This window comes from Hemitrygon akajei, chromosome 26 (genome assembly GCF_048418815.1).
Source record: "Hemitrygon akajei chromosome 26, sHemAka1.3, whole genome shotgun sequence".
In the NCBI taxonomy this organism is placed as follows: domain Eukaryota; kingdom Metazoa; phylum Chordata; class Chondrichthyes; order Myliobatiformes; family Dasyatidae; genus Hemitrygon; species Hemitrygon akajei.
Genome location: NC_133149.1, coordinates 13970662 through 13988363, shown reverse-complemented (window position 1 = coordinate 13988363; position 17702 = coordinate 13970662). Strand labels below are relative to the sequence as shown.

Genomic DNA, 17702 nt, shown 5'->3' with positions numbered 1-17702 from the left:
CAGAAAGAGAACACTCAGAGGCCGTGCACCAAAGCCAAAATAAAGTCCAGCATTTTAATCCCAAATTTGGGTCAACTACAATTTCCATACTCGGAGCTCAAAATGATCTCTCTCTGTTATCCTAGGCTGTTGAGCCAAAAACCTGTCCCTCCGTAGCTGAGACAGGAAAAAAGACTCAGACACCTTTACAGACTAGTGTCCACATCATTAACACCCTCCAGTCCGCTTGATACATCGTGCAGACTGTAACAGTACATCATCGGTTTTTCTCCTTGTCTGGGGTCAGATTCAACAATTTCCAGTAACATCGGGAATTGTTTTGCTGTCGCACGCATTATCAAAGTCTTGAGACATGGAAGAAAACAGCACAGAATAAATGCACAACTTATCAGCACTATGCCTGCAGTCATTGCCAATTTAGTCAGCCACGCACCCCATCCCCCTAGTTTGCTTTCTTACCAATCAAACCACCGATGCCCAAATCTTGCATTCTGTTTGACCTCCTTCTGCAGATCCTTTAATTTATTCATTGCTCTGGTGAAAGACCCTTCTGGGCTAGTATTGTTCGGTATGAAAGTGCAGCATTGATCTCCAAACATCACACACACACCCCCTTTTTCTGCCAAAAGCCAATCCAGTACCTGTCTGTTTTGCCACGCCATCCTGCTAGTTGCATCCAGCTGTTGCCTTAAGGCCTCCAGTGCATCATCGGTGTAGTTGATGAACCTCTGTTGATTGTAGTATATATAGTTTATCCATTCAACATTTTTGCTTACCCCTATCACAGGTATGATAGCTTCCCAGTGAGCATCTCATGCGGTGTCAGGCATGTCACTCGATTAGTTTGCATCCGGTAACTCATCAATGCTAACGGTAAAACATCGACCCAATTAAGTTTAGTGTCTGCACAAATTTTGTTTAGTTTGGCCTTCAGAGTGCCATTGATTCTTTCCACCATGCCCTGTGACTGTGGGTGGTACACACATCCGAACCTTTGTTTTATTCTCAGTACTTGTAATACCAATTTGACCACCTTTTGGATGAAGGCTGAACCGTTGTCCGAGCTGATTTCCGTAGGTATTCCAAATCTTGGGGTCACTTCATTTGTCAGGAACTTTACCACTGTTCCTGCCCCTTGATCCTTCGAGGGTATTGTCTCTACCCATCTGCTGAACCTGTCAATTACCACCAGAATGTATCTTTTCCCTCTTACCGTCTTTATCATATCTACGTAGTTGATCACCAGATGTCGAAATGGTCCTTCAGGCACAGGTATGTGACCTATTGGGGTTGCAATCCCCCTTCGAACATTATTCTGTGCACAAACCTCGCATTGTGCTAAAATATAGTCTACCGAAGCTTGTAAGTAAGGCGACCAGAAACCATCCTTTGTTATTTTCCTTATTACTTCCCCCCTTGAACAATGGTCCACTCCATGTGCTTCTGAGATTAGGATAGTCAACAAAGAAGTAGGAGCTACCCACAAACCATCCTCTGTGCTCCACAGGCCTTCTAAGTTCTGCTTGGCCCCCCGTCGCCTCCACATTGTCTGTTCTACCAACGTTGCCCTACCTTGCATTTCAACCAGGTCCTCTATCATGGGTTCCGGCTCTAGGCTTACCTGGGGTGCAATAATAACTGATGTACACCCAGATGCTTTCCTGACTGCTTCGTCTGCAGCTTGATTTCCTTTTGTTATCATACCATTCCCTTTCTTGTGTGCCTGGCATTTCACTATAGCCAGTGCTTGGGGTTTCATAAGTGCTTTTATTAAGGCTAGAATTTGCTGACAATGTTGTATAGGATCTCCGCTACTTTTTTTTAAAACCTCTCTGCTTCCACACTGCCCCGAACAAATGGCATACTCCATGAGCATATGCCGAATCAGTATAGATGTCTACTTTCTCACCTTCCATCATTTCACACGCAGCTGTCAGGGCTTTGATTTCTGCTAGTTGGGCGGAACACGGTTGGGGACATGGCTCTATCCTAATAATCTTATAGCTCGACTGATCTTGCTGCACTACTGAGAACCCTGCGTGATTTCCATCATAATCCCTACAACAAGAGCCATCTACGAACAGAACCTTTTTATCTGCATCCTCTAGTGGTTCTGACCGTAAATCTGCTCTCAATTTTGGCAAATGCCATCGTCTTCCCTACACAATCATGGGGTTCTCCTTCATAGTCCAAAGGGACAAAATCGGCTATATTACTGGTAGTGCATCTCTGTATAGTTATGTCTGGAAATGTCAATAGCATCTGATACACTGCTATCCTGGCTGGCGTCAGCACAAATTTCCCTCTTTCCAGCAATTCTGCTACTTTGTGGTGTGTGTACAGAGTCACAGGATAGCCCAGGGTTACAGATGATGCCTTTTCATATGCATAGTACAGCGCCGCCAATCCCTGATAACAGGGTGGATACCCCTGAGCCACCTCATCTAGTCTCGTACTGTAGTATGCTATCGGCTGCTTTGCTTTTCCTGTGCCTGTCTCTTGTGTTAGAACCGCTGTGACATAACCCTCCTGTCGGTTGGATACATACAAATGAAAAACCTTCTCGTAGTCAGACAAAGCTAATGCTGGTGCTGACTGTAATTCTTGCTTAATAGTATTGAAAGCTATCTCCGCCTCTCCATTCCACTGTAAGCCATTCTTCAAATTTGTATGTCCTGCTTCTTTCATTATCTTTCTCAAAGGTGCCACAATCTCAGCATATTCTCCTATCCAATCTGAGCTATATCCTGTCATTCCCAAAAACGTCATCATCTGCCCTACTGTTTGGGGCTTTGAAGCTTTCGTTATCGCCTCAATCTGACTCGGCGCTACTGCCTTTACGCCTTTAGATACCATCCTTCCTAAATATTCCACCTGCTGCTTACAAAATTGCAGCTTTTTCTTAGATACTTTATGTCCTCCATACGCCAGTTTCTCTAAAAGTATCACAGTATCCCGTTCACACTGCTCTTCACTTTCAGAGCAAATCAACAAATCATCCACATACTGTATCAGTGTACTTTCCAACGAAATGCCATCCAAATCTTCCTTCAATACTTTATTAAAAACATGTGGTGAATGCTTAAATCCTTGTGGCATTCTAGTGTAGGTGTACTGGTTGCCTCTGTATGTAAATGCAAACAAATACTGACACTGTTCGGCTAGGGGATTGCTGAAGAAAGCCGAACACAAATCAATTACTGAAAAGTAGCTTGCTTCTGGTGGGATATTAGTCAGCAGTGTGTGTGGATTCGGGACCACTGCTGCCACATCCTCCACTACCTCATTCACTGCTCGTAAGTCATGCACCAGTCTCCATTTAGACCTGTCCGCTTTTGGGACAGGCAACAGCGGAGTATTGCAGGGGCTGTTTACTCTCTTAAGCACTCCTGCCTCTAACAGTCCCTGTATTGTCGGCGCTATACCTTCCTCTGCTTCCGGTCTTAAGGGATATTGTGGTCTCCTAGGTGGAACTGCTCCTTTCTTTAACCTTACCTCCACCGGACTGGCTGTTTTTATTTTCCTCACATCCATGTCATGTTGCGACCACAGAATAGATGGCAACTTGTCCAATATTTTATTTTTCTGCCGACCCCTTGCCTGCCCCAACAATGGCATGTGTGGCTGAGGAGTTACTTCAGCTTCCTTCATAGTTCCTGTCACATCTATGTTTACCCCTATTTTAATGTAGTTGTTGTTTCCAGATATCCATACCTCAGGCATAACCTTTCTCCAAACCGTTATGGTTATAACCTGCTTTACTAAGGGTCCTAAGTCTTTAGACTGGTATCCCTCATTTACCAGCAGGGTTATGTGGGGTACAGCTTCCGGTATCCTGTACCATTCTTTCAAGAAGGTATTCCACCTGACTTGCAGGGCTGCCCCCTGCTTCCCAATTACTATGGCTTCCCCTTTTAGTTGTTGTCGAATATCTGTCCTCATGTTCCATCTCCTCTCTACCTCCTTATTCTGAGCCTCATCGAAAATTACAGTACAATGTAACTCAGATTTGGGCGCTACAGCCTCAGGTAATATGGCCTGCACGCCCTGTTTCCACTTTTCCCAGGTATCCCAGATCTGATCTTCTATGTCCCCTATCCAAAAAACATTGGCTCTCTTATCTTCTCGCACTATTAATTGAGCCCCTGCTCTTTCCACACTCAGCCTATTTCTGGTGCATTCTAATTTTAATTCCAGTTTCAATAAGGCATCTCTGCCTAACAAATTAATCGGAGTTCCTTTAGATACTAGTACTGGTAAAACAATTCCTTTATTTCCCATTTTCAAATGCACTGGAGCCGTGCACTGTGTCAACTGTGTTTTCCCCGAGAACCCTACCGTCTTTATAAACTTTCCTGACATGGGAAGGTGAAGGTCATACTGTGGCTGTACGCAAGTGTACGTGGCTCCAGTATCTATCATCATTGGTGTCAGTTGCCCTTCTAACATAACCTGAACCATAGGTTCCTCCTCTGCCTCCCTCGTTATCATTGGGTAATGTCCCTTCCCACTCGAGTTCTCGGGGCACCCCCAATACCTTGCATAGGGATGTACAGGTCCGCTCGGACCCCCAGGAGCCGGCATGTGGCCAAACTGTGGCTCCCTTGCCATCGGCTCCTGCTGATACGAGACAGGCCATGGTTTAAATGGGCAGTCTCTCTTCATGTGTCCAGGCTGGTTGCATCCCCAGCACAATCTTTCTATCTCTTTTTCCCCTTGTCTCCTCACTAGCCCTCTCTGCCCATAACTCCTCTGTCCCCCTCCTTGGGAGTTCCAGTCCTGTCTGGTCTGTTGCTTAACTTTACTCTGTCCCCAATAGGGTATCTGTGGAAATGTTCCTCCGAAGACATTCATTATTGGCATGGGGTTTTCTGGCCCTTGGCTGACAGAATGACCGGTTCCTCCATCTAATGGTGTGATGGCTGGCAGCATCTTTTTGCTTTTTTCTTTGTCCTTCTTTTTCAGTTCTTTGAGCTGCATTTGCAATAGCTTTCGCTGCACCTCTTCTTGCTGCTCAGCCAGCTTTCGTTTGTCTCTCCGATATTTCTCCACCGCGTGGACTACGTGATCACTGAATGCTCGTGGGGTCAGTGATGACAGCCCAACCACTTCCTCCAATTTAGACTTGACCTGCGGAAGCATTGCATCCAAAATGCTCTGTCGGAACAGTGAGTTCAGAAACAAGCTATTTTCCACCTCTTGCTCAGTCTCCAGTCTTCACTTTTTCAACTGGTTTTCTACATAGGCTGCTGGGTTTTCAGTGTCTCCCAGTAGTTCCCCCTTTCAGGCTTTGGGGTCTACTCTGGGTGGATAAAGCTTCCTGAGGGCCTGCCATACCCTCTGTCTCACTGGATCAAAATTGGCCCCATCAGTCTGTGGGCTGTCCACATTCTGTGGGCCAGCCATTTCCATCAGTTCTTTCAGCTTGGAAGTTCCCATCAACCTTATCAGCAGTGCCTTCAAATCTCCCATAGCCAACAATCGTCCCGTTGTTTCCTCCTCAAAGGCTCTAATCCACTTTCCTGCCCCCTCGTGCAGACTAGGCAGAGTATTTTTCAGCCCTTCCAGGTCCTGGGATCCCTAAGGGATATACTGTACTTGTCCTGATCCCTTTACCAGCAGTGGCAGCATTTCCTTCTCCCTGTTCCATGTAATCAAGCTTCCTTCCTTACTTGGTTCTTTATCTATTGCTGGCCCTAGTACTACTGGCTGCCACTCATACCTTCCTGGGATATACCTTCTTCCTTGCTCCTTCTCCACTCTAGTCCCCTCTTCCATCTCCAATATCTGCCTCTCCGTCCTCTCTCGTATTTCCTCCAAACTCTCGTCTCCTACCTTCCTCCAACTTCCTCTCAACTCACTCCATTCTTGCTGTCTAGATGATTCCTGTTCTCTTCTAGTCTGTCTGTCTCTACAGTATAACTGATACTCCTCATAATCCCTCTTCTCTCTCAGCTGCTGTAGCCTTTCCACTTCTCTTTCCATCTCCCTTCTTTCCTGCTCCATCCTTATCTTTTCTCCCTCTATCTCGTTCTATATCGCCGCTTTTTCCTTCTCGTATTGTTTTTTTTCCTCCTCATTATCCCAAACTTGGACTTCTCCCTGCATGTTTACTGTTCCCGTCAGCAGGGGGCACTGCTTAGGGGTTCCTTCCTCATTATAGGGAAGGGGCTTTTCTGTTTCTTTCGCATCCGGGTACGGAGCTGAAGCCAGCTTCTCAACGTACCCTCCTCTCTCTCTAACAGGCTGTTTTTCCAGCACCTTAGTGTCTTCCTCGTTTATAATCAATATTCTACCTGTCCTCCTCAGCCTTTCTACCTCCATTCTGAAGAGTTTTAGCACTTCCATTTCTCGTTCTCTTTTTTGCCCTCTTCTTAGATTTATCTTTTGGTTTGTAATTTTTTAATTAGTCCCTCCATTTCTTTGCACAAACTTACATCAAACGTTCCTTCTCTTGGCCACTTTGTGACCAGGTTTTTGGTTCTTTTTTCCCATTTTTCTGAAGTTTTTGTGATCTCATATTTAATTAATGGGAATTTTTTGCTCAGAATCTCTACTGCCGTTCCTTTACCTGTCATGTTATTCTCTCTTTTTAAGGTATTTCAGAGATTCACAGTTTGTTTACTGGATAATATTATTTACTCTAATTCTATGCCTAGTCTATTCTGTTCTGCCCGTGCAGAACTCTATTCAGAGCGGTACCCACAGAACTTGCTCTTTGCAACTCGTCTGTTCAGACCCTTATCTCTTAAGGCGGTATCCACGAGGATTTTCTACTCTAATTCTATTCTATTTTCCTTACCCTGCCCGTTCAGCCCTTCGCTCTGTGCGAAGCGGTATCCACAGGGATTTCCCAACACCACGTGGAATTTTTCTTAACTTAACTTCTTATTAACTTATTTGTACTTGCCCTCACTGCAGTGTTCTTGATCAATCCTCTGAGCCTCCTCTGTTAACTCCCAATTCTGCCAGATTCTTTGGACCGGAGAGACCCTTCGGCAGTGGTTCCACACTTCTGAGACTCCAAGACCTCCCCAAAACCAACAGAGTTCTTAGTCCAAATTGTCGCAAAAAGCGCTTACCTTTTGTTTGGGTGCACCCTTAATTCTGTTAGCCTTATGGGGGTCCCTAGAGGACTGGGAAGCGTCCCCAATCTGCCGTTTCCTTTCCGCGGGTCTCTTCCCGGTCCTGCCGCGGTCGCCAATTTTGTCGTGGTTACTTGAAATGACCTGGAGACACAGACAATTCTTCAAGAAAATTAAACCTTTATTTGCAAACAAAGGCTGAGGCAATCAATGAACTCGTCACCGAAAGCCCACCGAGCTCCGGTGTACAGCATTCTTTATAGTAATTTCTTATCTCAGTTACATTTCGGTCTTATCAGCATACCCAATCATTCTTTAGTTGCATATCATCTATATATTAATTAATTAATCGCTTTTGCCTAGCCCACGGTGCGCCACCATTATATGTCACCCATTCGCATTGGGGCCTTATTCGTGGCCAAGATTATGTTTTCCAGACAACCTCCCTCACATTACATTCCTGCTCGCAGCATCCTGTCTGCTACCGTTATCTCGTACTAAACAAAGTCAGAGTGCAATACATGGGGTACATTTCAGCTAATAGTGCTGCTAACTAAACAGGTGTTCTGTAAGTATGCAGCTAAGAGAGTACAAAGTATCTAGTGAAAACAACACATAGCAAAATGTGTCTAGTAAAATAATACATATTAATATTCAGTACCTAGAAGTGATTACATAGTATAGTAAATAGCTAATACATAGTGATTATATTTCAGGTATATATAATGATTATGTCAGGTATATTTCTCAATAGTTTACATATGTTGTCCCTTTATTTGTTTTTTTTATTAAGTTGTCCCTTCATTTGCCTGCTAACGTATATTCTTGGATGCCTGTTCTTTTGTTAATAGGAAGATAATGTGCTGGCTTGCCTTCCCTCAAGTTACACCCTTCAGCAGTATCAAAGGCGTGACACAGAGTAAGTACATGTGCTAAGGAAAGTATCTGTTATTATAATAATAAACTTCTGAAGGGTCTCAACAGGTCAGGCAGCATCTGTGGAGGGAAATGTTTCAGGTTGAGACCCTTCATCTGGAAGATGTCCAGTTTATGGAGTTGAGGGGAAGGGGTGGAGTATATATTATTAGTATTATTAATTAGATTGATAACATGCTGGGCACTTTGATCCCATTCAGAACTGAGTTATCAGTTACAATGTGCCTCTACAACAGGGTTCCCAATCTTTTGTATGCCATGAACCCCTACCTGGATCATATGTTACCTCTCAGGTCTGTGGACCCCAGTTTTGGAACCTCTGCTCTGCAGTAAATAAGTGTGTTTGCCACCCATTGCAGCATATTGTTCAACAAAACAGCACAAGCAACAACAAAACAGCAGCAACAAAATAAAACAACAAAATAAGTCCATTGCCTCCCTGCCTTCTACTTGCACACTCAGACAGACCACCTCCAGAGTCCTTGGTCGCAGATTCTCAGACTTGCAGACATTGGACCTCCAACCTCGTTCAGGGGTTCCCACCGGGGGTCCATGAACCCTTTTCTTAATGGTATTGGTCTATGGTATTTAAAAAAAGGTTGTATGTGGACCATTGCCAGGACTTGCGGACATCGTAACTCCAACTTCCGGACACACCAACCCAGGAGCTTCGACCATCAGGTCTCGACTTCTAGTGTCATCAGCTTTGGTCTTAAATATCCAGTATCAACCCCAGGACATGCCAATCATGGGACTTTGAACTCTAGATGCGCACAGACTTTGCTGACAATAGAGTCGCAGGGCCTTTTTCCATGCTGTACCTCTCTGACTCTATAACACTTCCTTAGTTTTTTTTTTGCCTTTCCAAGCTCAGCTGCAATGAAACATCATTGGGTTTGTGTAATAAGACTATAAGACAAAGGAACAAAAGCCAGCCATTCGGCCCATCGAGTCTGCTGTGCCATTTCATTATGAGCTGATCCAATCTCCCCTTTAGTCCCATTCCCCTGCCTTCTCATCATAACCTTTGATGCCCTGACTACTCAGATACCTATCAATCTCTGCCTTAAATACACCCTATGCATTTTCCTCCACTGCCGCCCATGGCAACAAATTCCATAGATTCACCACCCTCTGGCTAAAAAAACTTTTTTGCATCTTTGCATCTCTGTTCTGAATGGGTGCCCTGCAATCCTCAAGTCATGTCCTCTCGTACTAGACTCCCCCACCATGGGAAACAACTTTGCCACATCCACTCTGTCCATACCTTTCAACATTTGAAATGTTTCTATGAGGTCCCCCCTCATTCTTCTAAACTCCAAGGAGTACAGTCCAAGAGTGGTCAAACGTTCCTCATATGTTAACCCTCTCATTCCCGGAATCATTCTAGTGAATCTTCTCTGAACCCTCTCCAATGTCAGCACATCCTTTCTTAAATAAGGAGCCCAAAACTGCATACAGTATCCCAAGTGAGGTCTTACCAGTGCCTTATAGAGCCTCAACATCACATCCCTGCTCCTATACTCTATTCCTCTAGAAATGAATGCCAACATTGCATTCACCTTCTTCACCACCGACTCAACCTGGAGGTTAACCTTAAGGGTATCCTGCACGAGGACTCCCAAGTCCCGTTGCATCTCAGAACTTTGAATTCTCTCCCCATTTACATAACAGTCTGCCGTTTATTTCTTCTACCAAAGTGCATGACCGTACGCTTTCCGACATTGTAATTCATTTGCCACTTCTTTGTCCATTCCCCCAATCTATCCGAGTCTCTCTGCAGACTCTGTTTCCTCAGCACTACCGGCCCCCCCTCCACCTATCTTTGTATCATCAGCAAACTTAGCCACAAAGCCATCTATTCCATAATCCAAATCGTTGATATACAACGTAAAAAGAAGCGGCCCCAACACAGACCCTTGTGGAACACCACTGGTATCCGGCAGCCAACCAGAATGGGATCCATTTATTCCCACTCTCTGTTTCCTGCCAATCAACCAACGCTCTATCCACGTTTGTAACTTTCCCGTAATTCCATGGGCTCTTAGCTTGTTTAGCAGCCTCATGTGCAGCACCTTGTCAAAGGCCTTCTGAAAATCCAAATACACAACATCCACTGCATCTCCCTTGTCTAGACTTCTTGTAATTTCCTCAAAAAATTGCACTAGGTTTGTCAGGCAGGATTTTCCTTTAAGGAAACAATGCTGAGTTCTGCCTATCTTGTCATATGCCTCCAAGTACTCCGTAACTTCATCCTTGACAATCGACTCCAACAACTTCCCAACCACCGATGTCAAGCTAACAGGTCTATAATTTCCTTTTTGCTTCCTTGCCCCCTTCTTAAATAGCGGAGTGACATTTGCAATCTTCCAGTCCTCCGGAACCAGGCCAGAATCTATCGACTTTTGAAAGATCATTGCTAATGCCTCCTCAATCTCCACTGCTACTTCCTTCAGAACACGAGGGTGTATTCCATCTGGTCCAGGAGATTTATCTACCCTTAGACTATTCAGCTTCCTGAGTACTTTCTCCGTCGTAATTGTGACTACGCATATTTCTCTTCCCTGACACCCTTGAATGTCTGGTATATTGCTGCAGTCTTCCTCAGTGAAGACTGATGCAAAATACTCGTTCAGTTCCTTCGCCATCTCCGTATCTCCCATTACAATATCCCCAGCATCATTTTCTGTCGGTCCTATATCTACTCTCACCTGTCTTTTACTCTTTATATACTTGAAAAAGCTTTTAGTATCCTCTTTGATATTATTTGCTAGCTTCCTTTCATAGTTTAGTTTAAACCCTCCCTAACAGCTCTATTAAACCTTCCCACCAGGATATTGGTCCCCTTAGGATTCAAGTGTTACCCGTTCTTTTTGTACAGGTCACACCTGCCCCAAAAGAGGTCCCAATGATCCAGAAACTTGAATCTCTGCCCCCTGCTCCAATCCCTCAGCTACGCATTTATCCTCCACCTCATTCCATTCCTACTCTCACTGTCGCGTGGCACAGGTAGTAATCCTGAGATTACTACCTTTGCGGTCCTTCTCAACTGCCTTCCTAACTCCCTATATTCTCCTTTCAGGACCTCTTCCCTTTTTCTACCCATGTCATTGGTACCTATGTGTACCACGACCTCTGGCTCCTCACCCTCCGACTTCAGGATATCTTGGATGTGGTCAGAAACATCCCAGACCCTGGCACCAGGGAGGCAAACTACCATCCGGGTCTCCTGATTGAGTCCACAGAATCGCCTATCTGACCCTCTAACTATCGAGTCCCCTATTACTACTGCCTTCCTCTTCCTTTCCCTACCTTCTGAGCTACAGGGCCGGACTCTGTGGTGGAGGCACAGCCACTGTTGCTTCCCCCAGGTAGGCTGTCCCCCCAACAGTACTGGGGTACTCTCTAGTACCTGACTCTTCCCCTTCCCCCTCCTAACCGTGACCCACCTGTCTGCCTCCCGTGGCCCTGGTGTGACCATCTGCCTGTAACTCCTCTATCAACTCCTCACTCTCCCTGACCAGACGAAGGTCATCGAGCTGCAGCTCCAGGACCTCCCACATCCGACACCGAGAACAACAAGCTGCCCTCACACTCATACTAACCCTTTCCTCAAATAACAGGAAAAACTGAAACCTAAACCTACCTTGCCTCGCCTGCTTCTGCCTAAGCCCGTTGAGCCAACGCCCTTAAGCCTACACTCTGCTCCCGCTGCTGCCTGCAAAATGATGCTGCCGCTAATAGCACAGGTTCTCAAACAGAATTTATCCAAACCAAGTGATATTCATTCAGTATTTTGGAAGATAAAACAATTATTGCATCAACAGTCCTTGTGTTCCTAATGAGCCTAATAATCTTTGCCATTCATTTTCCCTAAAATTAGTAGATGTGGTGCAGTAGGAGAAAGCAATAAGTCTCCATGTCTGCTTCACAATTCAATAAGTCCATTTTTGTTACATCCTAATAGTCTTTGATTCTTCATATTCTCTTTTCTGCTAACTTTCATAAGCTCCAGCAAATAAAGGCATAACTCATTTAACCTTTTCCTGTAACTCAAGTCCCTCACCATAGGGAAGCTGAATATTTGGGTAAATTGCCTGGGAAGATGGGTAAAATAGAAAAGGAATTGGAATAGCACTGACAGTAGAAGTTGTGATTGGGACAAAAATGAGAAATAATTTTGGTACAGGGCTTGGGAAGAGAAAGCAGTCTGGGTGGAAATAAGAAACGGTGAAGAGAAGAAATGATTGGAGGAGTGATCTGTTGGCTCCATCAAGAGTCGCTGCTCTGTTAATCATGAATTGTAACAGAAGTAAAGCAATAATTGTATTGAACTGAAATTGGCAAAAGGTGGCTTCCTGAAATACCTGAATGAGAGATAACTTGATAGAGGTGTACAAAATAAAAAGAGGCATCGATAGAGTGCACAGCCAGAGATTTTTCCCCCATGTGGAAATATGAGGGTGTATAACTTTAAGGTATTTGGAGGAAAGTATGGGTGGATGTCGGATAGTTTTTGTTTTTGCATAGTGGTGGGTATATGCCAGGGGTGGTGTAGAGGTAGATGCATTAGGGATATAGTGGATACTGATTAATTGGGACACATTGGGCCCAGTACATTTTGGCCCAATTAAGTGGTTGTCTCAATTAGCTGAAGTTTCATGGATATAGTTTTTTAAAAAAGTATTAAAGAAAGACAAACTACTGTTTACCTGAATAACATTTTATGTACGTTTGTATTTAAATGAAATAAAGAACAAATTAGAACACTGCCAATACCTCTAGTACTATAAAACTGTGTATTAGTGTTTCTGTAAGAACCTCTTGACTGCCTCTATTGTGTTTGTCTCTATAACCACCCCAGGCTGGATATTCCAGGCACCCAGCACTCACTGTGTATAAGTAAATTTGCCTCACACGTCTTTGAACTTGCCCCACCCATCCTTAAATGGATGTCCTCTAGTATTAGACATTTCAGCTTTGGAAAAAGCCAGAACAAAACATTACAGCACAATACAGGCCATTAGGTCCACAATTTTGTGCTGACCTTTTAACCAACTCTTGCACTCAATCTAGCTCATAAATCCTATTCCTAAGAATCCTGTATTGGTCAACTCCCCAGTAATCTTGTCTTTCACCTCTCTTCATTTCCTGGGGTATATCCCATCAGACTCTGGGGTCTTATCCACCTTACCTACTCTCTCTACACCCGTGACTGTGTGACTAGGCACAGCTCACATGCCGTCTATCAATTGGCTGATGATACAACCATTGTTGGCAGAATCTCAGATGATGAGGGGTGTCGCAGTAACAACCTTGCACTCAATGTCAGTAAGACCAAGGAACTGATTCTGGACTTCAGAAAGAAAGACAAGGGATCAGAATGAGTGAGCAGTTTCAAGTTCCTGGGTTTTAGTGTCTTTGAAGATCTAACCTGGACCCAACATATTGATGCAGCTACAATGAAGGCACGACAGCACCTATATTTCATTAGGAGTTTGAGGAGATTTGGTATGTCACCAAAGACACTCGCAAATTTCTACAGATGTACCGTAGAGAGCATTCTGACTGGCTGTGTCACCGTCTAGTATTGGTGTTGGGAGGCGGGGGGTGGGCAGGGTTACTGCACAGTGTCAAAATAAGTTGCAGAGAGTTGTAAAATTAGTCAGCTCCATCTTGGCACTAGTGTCTGTAGTATTCAGGACATATTCAGAAAGGTGGCGTCCATTATTAAAGACCCAGGACATGCCCTCTTTTTAAATTTATTTATATATATATATATATATATATATATATATATATATATATTTTAGTTTTTTTTCCCGTTATTATATTTTGCATTCTGCTGCTGCCACAAAGTTAACAAATGTCATGACAAGTGCTGGTGATATTAAACCTGATTCTGATTGATGTTCTTTAAGAGTCCCAACACTGCCTCCTTCTTTATCTCAAAATGCCCTAGCAAATTAGGAAGTTCCACTCTTATCTAGCTATCATGCACATTTTTCTCCTTGGTAAGTACTGATGTAAAGTACTCATTTAGGTCCCCACCCATATCCTTCATCTCCAAGTACATGTTCTCTCCTGTATCCTTGAGTGGTCATAACATAGTTACCCTCTTGCTCTTGATGTATGTACAGAATGTCTTGGGATTCTCTTTAATTCTACTTGCCAAGGACTTTATGGCACAGAGGTTTTGACTATTAGGTGACATGGATAGAAAATTAATATTAAACTAATGGGAGTTGTCATTTAACAAAATAGCAGTGTCAAGGTAACTCATCACTAATAATAAAATAAATGCCTAAAATAACTGGGCCCAGAACAATAGACAATAGGTGCAGGAGTAGGCCATTTGGCCCTTCTAGCCAGCACCGCCATTCACTGTGATCATGGCTGATCATACACAATCAGTACCACGTTCCTGCCCTCTCCCCATAACCCTTGACCCCACTGTCTATAAGAGCTCTATCTAACTCTCTCTTGAAAGCATCTAGAGACTTGGCCTCCACTGCCTTCTGGGGCAGAGCATTCCACATATCCACCACTCTCTGGGTGAAAAAGTTTTTCCGCATCTCTGTTCTAAATGGCCTCCCCCTTATTCTTAAACTGTGGCCTCTAGTTCTGGACTCACCCATCAGCAGGAACATGCTTCCTGCCTCCAGCGTGTCCAATCCCTTAATAATCTTATATGTTTCAATCAGATCCCCTCTCATCCTTCTAAATTCCAGTGTATACAAGACCAGTTGTTCCAATCTTTCAACATATGACAGTCCCGCCACTCCTGGAATTAACCTTGTGAATTTACGCTACACTCCCTCAATAGCAAGAATGTCCTTCCTCAAATTTGGAGACCAAAACTGCACACAATACTCCAGGTGGGGTCTCACCAGGGCCCTGTACAGCTGCAGAAGGACCTCTTTACTCCTATACTCAATTCCTCTTGTTATAAAGGCTAGCATGCCATTAGCTTTCTTCACTGCCTGCTGTACCTGCATGCTTGCTTTCATTGACTAATGTACAAGAACACCTAGATCTCTTTGTACTTCCCCTTTTCCTAACTTGACTCCATTTAGATAGTAATCTGCCTTCCTGTTCTTGCCACCAAAGTGGATAACCTCACATTTATCCACATCAAGCTGCATCTGCCATACATTTGCCCACTCACCTGGCCTGTCCAAGTCACCCTGCATTCTCAAAACATCCTCCTGACATTTCACACTGCCACCCAGCTTTGTGTCATCGGCAAATTTGCTAATGTTACTTTTAATCCCTTCATCTGAATCATTAATGTATATTGTAAACAGCTGCGGTCCCAGCACCGAACCTTGCGATACCCCACTGGTCATAACCTGCCATTCCGAAAGGGACCCGTTTATCGCTACTCTTTGTTTCCTGTCAGCCAGCCAATTTTTAATCCATGTCAGTACTCTGCCCCCAATACCATGTGCACGGTACAAGCACAAGCACAAGCACATTCTTTTTATTTTGTGCACAAGAACAGCCCTGTCACCCACACTGTTCTGCAGCCTGAACAGAAAACTGCTATTTTTATACAGAATTGGCTTATCAGTTACATATATTAACCATTTGTTAATTTGTACATGTTTGAATTCTTTACTTGCAAGATCCCCCCTCCTCCATTGTATAAAGGGAAGGTATGTTTTAGGAAGACCTTTCTGGAAAAGCCCCATTACAGAGGCCTCACTCTTTTGCCTTGAGTACACACTATCTCATCTCTAGTAAGCTATCTAGCAGTCTCACTTCAAAGTTCTTCCTTGACTACAAATGCCCCAGGTTATCCTGTGACTTCCAAACTCCCTCCTCTTTGTCCTGTAGAGGACAACATAAATCTTACTTAATTTCAGTAGCACAGAGACACTAAGGCTCTGTGACAGTCTCATCAGGGGCGATTGGCAGTTGTATCATGATGAAGGCAACTGCTCTGTGGGCTAACATTCTACAATGTAATCTCAGCCAAGAGACTAAAAGGAATATGATACTAGCAAGAATATGGCTCCCATTGCTCACTGTATAATGGACTTGTCCCAGCCCCTGAGTAAAGAGTGAAGCCAATTAAAGAGTCCCCAAGGTGAAGACGGAGTCTTGTGCAGTTCTTTCTCAATCACACTAACCTTATCACCTTCTACTCTCATGAGCACAGTTAAATTGGTGATATTCTCAGATGTATGTGCAACACTCCTGGCTAATAACAGCACAAGTGCCTCCCTTTTTGGCCAACAAGAAGTCCAATGCTAATCTAGTTTTGAAGGGCCACAGTGTGGATTGCCCCTATTTCGGCGTTGATGGCCTGACTCATGTCATGTAGCGCTAAGGCTGTCTCAGTAGTCAGTTTCTCTAGCCTTGAGGCCGTATTGATGCTCTCGTGAGTGAGTCTGGTAGGCTCCCAGAACAGGGATACTATTATCCAGCAATGCTCAGTTTATGTAATGCTCCTTTGGTGACCCTGTATAGTGGGATGGTGTGTGTGTAGTCCCGTCCATCCCTTGCTGGTTTTAGTAACACATTTCATCCCTATCCCAATGAAGCAGCTTCAGCGCAGGGGGTTATGTACTCCATTCTAAGGAGGTTGACACCAGCCTTCAACGTTGCACTGCATTTCTCTGCTCCTTTTAGAGTTTTAGTTTTGTTCTCAAAATAAAACACAATCAAACTCACTTTGATTCACGGGTATAGGTTGCATTGGCAATCCACCTTCCGAATGTACAAGCCCTCCAGAGCACATCCTACGGGTAGTACATGATGCATGTTCATAATAAGGTGAAGAAAAGTGTTCAGAGTATTAGTGTCATGGGAAACTGTATTTCTGCATTTAGGCAGAAAGTAGATTTCCAGATCACCCAAAACATATAATACATATTGGTTACTTAAGGTGGCAAATAGCAAAGATCAAGAGTTCAGTCCATCAGTCCTTATCATCAACGTTCTTCTGGCTACCTGTTCTCTGGTCAGGTGGCACCGCTGGCTTAATGTTCAAGGCATGTATCCACGTTGGTTTCCTTGGACCTTCAAAGCATTTTATGTGGTCAGTAATTCTTGGAATGGACCCTCCTGGTGAGGCTCCAGGCAGTTCTTTTATTGGTAGTCTCTCAACAGTACCCATTCTCCTGGCTGGAAGGTATGGTACTCTGCAGTTGTGATGACTTCTTGCTCTTCTGATACACCCAAGGCTTTCATTAGTTCCTGTATCACCTTGCGTGTGAAGTGTGGGCCATTATCACTCAAGATCTTTTTGGGGATCCCAAACCATAATCTGGGAGTCCAAGGGCTGGTGCAGACATGAGCTGTAAAGGACCTGTTGGTTTCAGTTGACCACTTAAATTGTTCTGCATCTGACAATGAAGCGAGGCCCTGAAGGGGGGGTGGGGGTGGTGAGCGACTAAGTTCAACATAGTTAAGAATCCACTTTTGGCAATACCTGGTCACACCCAAAAAGAGGACAAGATCCTTCTTGAGGACTGGTTTAGGCACACTGACAATGGCCCTCACCCTTTTGTCAGAAAGTTGGCGATAGGCCCCACTCAGGATATGGCCCAAATAATGCATTTGGGTTGATGAAGCTGCAATTTTTCTCTTGACACCTTGTGGCCCTTGTCAGCAAGGGCGCACAAAAGGCTTATAGAGTCCTGTTTAGAGGCTTTGCAATCTGTGGAACATAAA

The 17702-nt window shown here is 44.2% G+C and overlaps 1 protein-coding gene across 5 annotated transcripts in view; it reads left to right on the top strand.

Annotated features, from left to right (window-relative positions):
- Positions 1-17702, top strand: part of LOC140716759 (transmembrane protein 107-like) — a 46169-nt gene that overhangs the window by 10687 nt on the left and 17780 nt on the right. For all 5 annotated transcript variants that reach the window (XM_073029592.1, XM_073029591.1, XM_073029590.1 and 2 more), the window contains exon 3: positions 7937-8004. In XM_073029592.1, the coding sequence (XP_072885693.1) occupies positions 7937-8004 (68 nt within the window). The remainder of the gene's footprint in view (positions 1-7936; positions 8005-17702) is intronic.